General features: G+C 37.5%; 1 protein-coding gene across 1 annotated transcript in view; it reads right to left on the bottom strand.

Annotated features, from left to right (window-relative positions):
* Positions 1-10335, bottom strand: part of Rp1 (retinitis pigmentosa 1 (autosomal dominant)) — a gene marked incomplete in the record, with an annotated part of 300755 nt that overhangs the window by 156300 nt on the left and 134120 nt on the right. The window contains 1 exon segment of the mRNA XM_013520200.1: positions 333-510. Within this exon segment, the coding sequence (XP_013375654.1) occupies positions 333-510 (178 nt within the window).

The raw sequence follows: 10335 nt of genomic DNA, 5'->3' as shown, positions 1-10335 counted from the left end.
TATATATAAAATATCTGTAAGCCAAATTTCAAACCTCATTCTTTCTCAGTATATATGAAAATATCCTTAAATAACAAATTCAAATAGACACACATATGTGAATGCTCAGACAATTTTAAAAATTATAAAGGAGGTCAAAGTGGCAAAACTCTATTCCTAACATTAGTTGAAGTTGAGCCAGGTCTCAATTATGCTTTTCTTCTACTATTTCTAGAATTATTACTAACAAAAAGGCTAACAGAGATTTCTCTTAGTAAAATAATGAAATTATCAGTCACTGTACACAAACCATCATAAAGCAAGCAAAATTCAAACGATCAGAGTAAACGTACACTGAATGACTTGTGGATAGAAGTAAACATTCTCATTCTTGGTGTAAATGACTGGCTTTGCCTGTCCATCTGGTTGAAGTCCAACAAACAACCCAGGGCTCTTCACTGATTCCAGGCTTACAGATGCATTTTCCAAGTTCTTCTTAATTTTAAAGTGACAGTCAGTATCTCCAGTACCCTAAAATCAATTCAGCATTATTTCATAAATGACAGCAACACTGAAGGGCATAATTAAAACCACTCTCTTCACTAGAACATAATTTTACTTCATTTTCAAATCATCTTGTATACACAGAATATTTTTGCAAAGCCTACATCCTATTCCATAATGTGCAAAAGCACAGATCATAGTTTAGGCTGAGTCTAGGTCATACCCTTTGAACAAAGTACACTGAAATACAAAGGAGCTTCAACTAAAATGTATGAATATGCTATATTTCATTTCAGCATTTCTCACCAGTGTAAGTGAACCTACAGCATTAACATGTGAATTGCTCCTCTTAGAAATACAGTCATGCTTTTCATGATGGTGGGAGTATGTTCTGAAAAATGTATCAGTAGATTATTTGGTCAGTATTCAAACATCATAGAATGCATCCACACAAACCTACATGTATAGGAAACTACACACCTAGGATGTGTGTGTGTGTGTGTGTGTGTGTGTGTGTGTGTGTCTTGTGAGCCTACTGCTCATAGGGCCAAACAAAGCAACATAAAATTAAATCAAGTGCAAGAAAAATGATGCAGTCAATAGACATAGTAAATGTAAGATAGTATAATACCTCATTCTGTTTTATAGTAAATATTTTAAAGACTAACTCTAAAGTAACAATAAAAAGTACAGTAAGTTCATAAATCAGTAACATAATCTTATGGTACCACCACCACATATGCAGTCTGACACTGACAAAAATGTAGCACATAACTATGCTCTAAAATTATAGAAAAAAGAGCAGTTTTATTACATCTATTTATACTTAAATTTAATTATAAAACATGTTCTATATTATTCTGCATTTTTCTGACTGACTGTTCATAAATATAAATAGAAATACAAGTGACCTACTCAAAGAATGTGTACCAAAACATTCAAGAATTAGGAGCCCAACAGTAATCTCTATAACCTTCAGATCATTATAATCATGTCTTCCTTTCTTAAGGCATTTGTAATCCAACATTGGAAAACATTTTACTACTCATTGCTTTTAAAGTTTTCTTATAGGATTTCAAATTTCGGGAAAATGAGTTTTATGAGGATTAAAATTTTCTTTAGAAAGTCTTATTTGTAACAGCAAACTATACTCTGTCTTCACGTCAAACATGAGTTTGTTATAACGGTCTTCCCTCACTCCTCTTTCTTTTGTAAATATGAATACTCTCGATCTTCTGTTCTTGTTATGGCTACAGCTAAGACTCTGGCCTTGATTTGTTCATGGTCAACACAGAGAATAACATATACACGTACATGTAATAAAAATACAAGTGCAATACAATAACTATGGGTTCCCAGAGCTTGGAGAATATAGAAACAAAGGCACCAAATCTAGGAGAATGGGAAAGGGCTTCCTGGAGGAGGTGAAGTAAGGGCTCAATGACACCAAACTGAATAGAGGAGGACAGACTGAGGCTGGAGGCAGGAAATTTCAGGCAGCAGAATGCGTAAATAAAGGCATAGAGGCAGCAGGCAGGCTGGTTGTCATGATTTACATTGGAATGTCATCCTAGACACTCATGCACTCACAGGCAGGGCTCTTGGAAGGTGACTGAATGTTGTACGTTTATAGCTGGGCTGCTGTTAGGAGGGGGGATCTGGTCTAAAGAGGTGGGTCTCTGGGAGCGTGGCCTGGAAGCGGTTACATCCCTTTCTAGCTCCTCCTTTAGTGCACTGTGCTTGCCCTCAGCTCTCCAAGTCCTCTGCCATGTCCTCCCCACCTTGGAGCCACAGGACTCTGGAGTGAAACCTCTAGAAACCGTGCGCCAAAATAACCTTTACATCCTTCAAGTCGCGAGTGTCAGGTATTTTGTCCCAGCGAGGAAGAAGGTAACTAAGCGCTGGTGTGTAGATAAACAAGCTCCTTGACATTGTTGAAGACAGAGAGAGGAAGGAGAGCACAAACAGGCTTAGTTTGTACGCAACACAGGGAGTGGCTTGACCTTAGACCATGTGAGACACTGAAGGATTTTATGGACAGATCTCAAACTGTCTTCATGAGCATGACCTACATGCTCCCGACACCTCTCCAGAAAGAAAATCATCATTTACCTGGTTTTCTAATAACTACAAAGGGGTGGAGAACCTCAACTTTCCCACTTCTCATGCATATAGTCCTAGAGCTCCCTTTCAGATTTGAGTTTCTAAACAATTTGGGATTTTCAGGTAAATTGAGAAGATGGCACCAAGTTTTTATATATCCACACCCACTTTCTCCAACTATTAATATCTTGCACTAGTGTAATATACTTGTTACAGTTAGTGAACCAATTCATACATTTGTATTAACTACTACTTTATGCATATTCCCTATTTTTTACCTAGTGCTCCTTTTCTGTCAGGATCCTGTCCATGATGCCACATTATAGTATTAATCATGGCCCTCAGGCTGCCCTTGCCTATGAAGTTTTCTCAGATGCTCCTTTTAATGACCATGACAGTTTTCAAGACTAAAAGCAAAAACAGTTGAGTATCCTAATCCATGAACATGGTCCACCTACTTAGATTTTCTTTCATTTCTTAACCTAGTTGGATAGTTTTCTATATATCTAACCCTATTTCATTAGATTCTTATCCTTTCTGTACTAAAGTCACTGGCTTGTTTTCTTCTGCTTCAGGGCGGTTATTTTATTGTTATTAGTGTATTCTTACAATAGATAATATTTACATTATGTGTACATAACACATATTAATTCCTTTTTTCATCCTGTTTCCCTCCCATTCCTCCCTACCCCCCAATCTCTTGTTCCTCCTCCCATTTGGGAAAGATCTTATGTCTCTACTTCCTATTATCTATCTTTTATTTTGCTCTTTGTTTATATTTTGGGTTTCTCATATGAAACCATACAATATTTAAACAAGTGTCTGGTTTATTTTGCTTGTGTTTTTAACTTGAAATGCCAGTTGTTCATTGTTAGTCCATAGAAAAAGCAACTGAATTTCTACATTAACCTGTGTATTGCAGCCTTGCTAGAGTCACTTATTAGTTCTAAAGTTTCCTGTTGACTCAGATTTTCTACATTCTCAATCAACTCATATGTCAACAAAAACCAGCCAGGTATAGTAGCATATCTCACCTCAGGAGGCTGAGACAGGAGGATCACCATGAATTTGAGACCAGCATGGGCTCCACAGTGAGTTCAAGGCCAGCCTGAACTACACTGTGAGACCCTGTCTTAAAAAAAAGTTCTATATTTCCTTTCCAATCTGTATGTATTTGTTTTATCTATCTTACTGCATTTCCTGGGACTTCTAATACAATGTTGAACAGCAGTGGTTTAACAGAGCATCCTTGCTTTTTTCATGCTGTTAGGGGAAAAGCACTAATTTTCCACAACCAAGCATGATATTAACTATAAGGCTTTTGTAGATATTCTTTACCAAGTTGAGAAACTTCTCTAATTATTTGGATAAAAGTTTGTCTTTTCACAACCGATATTCAACCACCCATTAATACACAATAAGATCCATCAAATTTGACTAAACCTCTTCAGTTTCATTATTACTTCCAACATCAGGTCCAGATGACATCATGCCTGGATCCCTACAGTCACTAGGCAAAGGAAAGGTAGTACTTTTGGCTGTTACATTAACATATTTTCATGGCTTAATTTCCCAAGGCTCCCTTACCTACCAGATCAATAATATGCACTATGATGGGAATAAGTAAAATCCAGGCTTGAACAAAGAAATATTTGCTCAGTTTTGAGATTTCAAGTAGAATAACTTTTAAAATTTTCTTTAGCAAAAAAAGAATCAAAAGGAAGGTGCTTTTCATTTTCAGAAATGAAATGCTCTACTCAGAAACAAAATGGTTCCCAAAACAAATTCCAAAATTGAATTTCACATACCTAGCACCAGGCAGAAGGGATGGGAAACCATAGAGTGCAAATTCTGAAGCCACCAAAAAGGAAGATAACATATTACGACACAGTTGAAATTTCCATACCACAAGAAGACAAGCCTGTGTGGTGGCAGGAGGGACCTGGAGTAAGCAGGCTAAAAGGCAGATATGAACGCCCTTTTTCAGCTCTACCAGGAACGGATTTTTTGCATACTAAAGAAATGAAGGTCAGCAGAAATAGTCATGTATTTGAGGGGAGAATCTCAAGAGCTACGGGGCTCCTCCAGAGAATTCACAAATGTCCCTTAGCACATACTAGTGATTAGCAAGTACCAGAGCAACAGAGCCATCTAGAGATGGATTAGAAACGTCTGGGGAGTGAACTTGAGGTGACACTGATACAGATTCCCCACACCTCACATGAATACATTAGGGGGTCCAAAAGTTATCCTGTTTTTCAATGCCAGATTCAAATCCTGAGAGGCCTATTGACCTAGGACAGAACTGGACTTACTATAAATTGGCCAGAGACAATCCTGGCATCTCAAAATTCCCATGTGGCCCAAAATGTTAAAACTGCAGTCTCGATCTCATTTGAAATGACACCTACTACGGGCTGATACACTCTGGGTGCAAACTCCAAAGATTCGTGTGTTGGGAGCTTGGTATCCAGTGCAGTAGCACAGGAGGTGACGGAAATTTTAAGGCAGGGCCTAGTGAGAGGGCCTCAGATCCATTTGTGAGTGTGTCCTCAAAAGAGAGCTTGAGACCCCTGAGCTCTCCGAGAAGTCAGTACTGAACCTGAGTTACTCTCTGGTTTCCTATTTCAAGACGTGATCTTTCCTTCTTACGTCACTGTTCACCATCAGCTTTGCCAAGGGCCCACGGTGTATTTCATCCTAGTACTTCACTGCAATACTCATGTATTCCTATAGCATTTCACTGTAGTGACAAAAACAGACTGACACATACAGAACTTGCATGTCTAGAGACATACAAATCAGAAACACTGCAGAAGAGACCCCTGTGGTCTGAAGAGTGGCCTACGTCCAGTGGCCTTCTCCATGACATTTTTATAAAGTCTTTACAGCCAGCTGACTTTCCTTCCAAGAAAAAAAGGAAAAGAGAAATAAATACATAAAGCCATTGCTGACTTAATTGTTAACCTACAAGGAACATTTGAACTAGAGAGAACCCAACATTCTGTATACTGGTACATATATTACTTTGACTGGGAAAAAAATCAATCAACAAGTTCAACATACTGCAACTTGATAGAAGCACAGTATTGGTGTACTCTAGGTAAAATGAGTTTTTGACTCAAATGGGTTTTTTTTAAGAGAATAAAAAATAATAAAAAAATTAGAAATGATACAGAATGTGAAAAAACAAGATTACAGGAATTCAACAATGGTTGTTACATTGCATACTGTTGTTTTCAAAGTAGTTGTTCAGATTACCAGATATAAGCATGGAAAATTGGTCAAAAAAATTAAGCATTAGCTGTTCCTTTCAATAAACCAATAGAAATTAGTAGTACAATTATCTTGGTTAATATATATATATACACACACACACACATATATATATAATTTTTCCCCTTCTTTCTTTTCTTCTTTCCCTCATCCCAGCTGTTCTTTCTTTTTGAGCAATTTCTTTCCCTTTCATAATATTTATTGTACCTTTCAGATACACATGGCAAATAAATATATGAAAAAAATGTTTAACATAATTGGTCATTCAAGAAATGCAAATTAAAACAACACTGAGATTCCATCTCACTCCAGAAAAAATGGCTATCATCGAGAAATCAACCAATAACAAATGCTGGAGAGGCTGTGGGGAGAAAGGAACCCTACTCCACTGCTGGTAGGAGTGGAGACAGGTGAAACCACTGTGGAAATCAATTCAGACAGTCCTCACAAAAGTAGGATTGGAAGTCCCACTTAATGCAACTATTACCCCTTCTGGGTATTTTTCCAGAAGAATTAAAAACATCATACCACAGCGATATATGTGCATCCCTGTTTATAGCCGCACAATTTGTCACAGCTAAATCTTGGAAACAACCCAAATGCCCATCAACAGAGAAATGGATAAAAAAGATGTGGTATTTTTATACAATGGAGTATTACTCAGCTATAAAGAAAGATAAACCCAAGGCTTTTATAGGTAAATGGATGCAACTAGGGACCATATTCATAAGTGAAATAAATCAGACCCACATGTATAAACATATTGTCTCCCTAGTATAAGAACCTGAAAGAGTCAACTTGGTTTTTGTTACAGAAATTTCATTATTATTCTTACAAACTTGAGGTTCTTGGTAAATTATATTATCTTTTATAGAAAGGCCAGATTCATAGACCTATAATAATATCATGAGAGCATTATCTTCTCAAACTTAAAACAGATATCTCACTGAAAATTGGTGTCATTTTGCCTTAACGATTTCAGGCAACTGCCCATGACTCACAGAACTAAAAACTTCCCAACACATCTCTTCTCTTACTGGTACTGAAATAGGTACTTAACCTCTGTTACTGTATTTTCACACCGTAGTGTAATTGTTTACATTCTTATTTATCCTTGTAGACTGTGAGTTTCCTAAGAACAAGGGACATACCTTACTACTATAGTGCTAATGACAACGGTATCTGCCTTTCAGTAGAAACTCAATGAATGGTTAGCTCTAAAATAACCTCTGCTATGATAACATCTGAGCTCATAATCTGCGCATGTAAGGGCATTTCCTGTGTTCTTTGTGAATGTGATATGGAATTATGCTTGTTAAATTTTCCATTCAAGGAAACTTCTCCTGACTTGCTCACTCTGCTCAAATCAATCTACCTCTCCTAAACTTTCACATAAGCAGCTGAACCACAATTTCAGTGGAATCTCTGATCTCTCTACTTAACTGTGGCCTACATATTTGATTGCTTCAATAGCACCTCAAGAAATACTATTTTTAACTTTCATTAGGTGTAATTAGTGAAAATAATGAAAATAAAATTTCATACAACTTTTGACATGATGAACACTAAGGGTTTCCCTCTTAATCTCTCACTTAAAATCTCTGTGTTATCCTCAGCCTAGATATAAACTGATAAAAAGAATATAAATGGGAAATTTAAAAAACAAGGTGCTTCTGAACACAAAATGGTCTTCTTTCTGTGCCCTCTTCAATATCAGTAACAAATACAAACTGGACAAAGCTCCCTGAGAATATCGGATGCACGCTCACACCACAAGCTAACACATTTAGTGTTGTTTTCCAGGGTTCAGCTTCTTTGCAGAAGGACAGTTCCTATTTACCACTGACCAAGTAGTATTTTAACTTTTCTTTCATTCAATACTTGTAGAGCACCTACTCAATGTCAGGCCTTACTGTAGAATTTGAGATATTTTAATAAAGCAAACAGAAGTCTGCCATCCTAGTATATTCCATATTTGAATAATACTCAAATTCCAGTATCTCAGTATTATTCATGCTACTCATCAGCCTTCTCTTTTCCAGGATAAATCACTTAATGATTTATTCCTTTTTTAAAGCATATATGCTCCTGACAGGCCGAAATCTTTGTTACTGTCTTCAAAACCATCTGTATATTCTCCCAATTTTTTCATGCTTTAAATATCAAAACTAATACACGGACTTTAGTATACAATAATAGTGAAATGTAGGATCATTTCCTAGGAAACTAAACAAAATAATTTATCTTGCATGTAGCCATGTATACAAACACAGTTTTATTAAAAACAATTTCTTTTGGCAACCCACTCATGTCCCTTTCTGTCACTCTTGCACAGAAGCTTTATTTTCCTCAATAAATATGCTCTGCTCTTAACCTCTGTTGTTTCTAAAATTCATTCTTCAATTGCAGAGAACACAAACCCTCATCCCAGGTATCTGTCAGGTTGGGAGTTTCTTTCCCCTGTATCATTTGGAGGTTCCCCACTGAGATCAGTGGACAGAGGTAAGAGTTTGCTTTTGTTTCATAGACTCTGGATTGGGACTTATTTAGGTAACAAATATTTATGCTTCAAATTTTGTCATGTCTTTGCCCGTTGCTTATAATTGCTTATGATTTGTCTTCTATAGTTTTGCTAAAATGTTGATAAATCTTAAGTTAAAACATGGGAAGGTTATGATATTTCTTTAATGGGACATTTTATTCCTGTTTTGTTCTGGTATATGTCACATTTAAAGTAGTTGCTAAATGTACTAGTTTTCCTTGCTTGACTTTATTTAGATGTTAGCACACCCCTGGTAGACTTTAATATGTTCTGTAAAATGGGTCTTTAAATCTAGCTCAGATTTAAAAATTATACATGCTTATGTAATAAAACACAGGACTCCAACCACCATGTAAAAAAGACATTATGTTGGTGGTCGTCCTTCAGACTTGAAGGACAGGTTTCACTGGGACATATTGGCTCTGATCCTCCTCTACACTCCAGAGAAAATGTCCAGCCTGTTCTGCTTCAGTTTTCTTTCTCTGGCCTTAATCTTTTTCTACCACTTTGTACTTTCCTTTTTAGAGGCATGTAAGATTAAAAAAGAACTCTAGACTGTTCCAACTAAGTTAAGCCCATAGAAGATGAGTGTTTGTTAACGCCAAAGACAGGGAAGTCACCTTAGAGAAAGAACACATACCTTGTCTTTGGGTCAGATGAGAGACATCAGAATTTTGCTCATCCAGGAAAACACACATAAAAGCCATGTCCCGGCTTAGTGTTTTCTGCACAGGTATCCCTCGGGAGGCTGAATCTGAGACACAGTAGAGAAAACCGACTTCTGGCTGACACCCAGAAGGAGCTATCTCCAAAAGCAGCACACTTCTGGGACCAAAACACATTTAGTCTAAGGGAGGATCTCCAACCTTTCCTCTTCTCCTAGGTCTGGTTATCATTTGTGTATAGAAAAATACTTTGATAATAAGCTCTGGACTTTAAAACTTATAAAGTGCTAGGTAATCTTGTTCAGGCTTTTAACTGTCCCTTGTAGAACTTGGACAAACAGTGGTCACTCTGCCAGCTAGTTAAATGACCTTAGAGCAGCTGCCACTCTCTAAAGCAGAGGACAGGTTTCCCCAGCATCTCTGTGGTGAATCCCCATCGAAGCCATAGGCGGACGGAATGTTGACCAGAGAGACAGCTGGATTTCTTTTGAGAGACTGATCTCTGGTTGTGTGGGCCAGCAGAAACTGCAAACAACTGAGGGTCACGGCCAGGGCTGCTCTCTGGCGGATGCCCAAAGGTTCCTCGGTGGAAACTGGCTCCTGACTACTGAAAAATCTCCACTTATCTATCGTACTTATCTCACTCTCCTAATAAACTAGGAATGCTCCATAAGCTTTTCAGTGGAGCCACTTAACTATCCCACCCTTCAGACACTAGGCCGAGGCAGCTTGCAACAATTCACATTTCACAGCAGCTAGCAGGGAAACATTCACATTTGTGCCTTACATAGGCTAACGAAGAGTAACTAAGTAATTCACATTTGTGCCTTACATATGCTAAGAGTAAAAAGAGATTCTTGTCAGCCTTAACTGTGCCTTTATAAATATTTAAATGTGATTGCTAGGTGATAAATATAAGTTTAACTTGTGAGCTTCAAAGTTTAAATAAAACATAGTCTTGTCCTCTGGCTAGGAAAGGTTGCCTAGGTGATTAGATAGAGAACACAAGTGTCTGGAGACTTCTTTACCCTAGTGCACAGGGCAAAATTCCTCCAGTCAACTGTTAGTTCTATCTAGAGGTGATTTCCTCTGTATAAAAGCCCCACCACAGACATCAAAGGTTCTAGTTTAATTCCCAGTTCCCACCCCTGCCATGGGGTTAGATCTTCATATTTACCATTTCTGGAATGTGTGGTTGTAAACTGGTTGTAAATGCCCTGCCCTTCCTGGACTCCAAAAATGTATTGTTCTTCCCCTAAATGCTCT

Source organism: Chinchilla lanigera, unplaced genomic scaffold, assembly GCF_000276665.1.
Source record: "Chinchilla lanigera isolate Chin_1 unplaced genomic scaffold, ChiLan1.0 scaffold00053, whole genome shotgun sequence".
Classification (NCBI taxonomy): Eukaryota; Metazoa; Chordata; class Mammalia; order Rodentia; family Chinchillidae; genus Chinchilla; species Chinchilla lanigera.
Note: the sequence above shows the minus strand (reverse complement) of the source record. Positions and strands in the feature narration are given on the sequence as shown.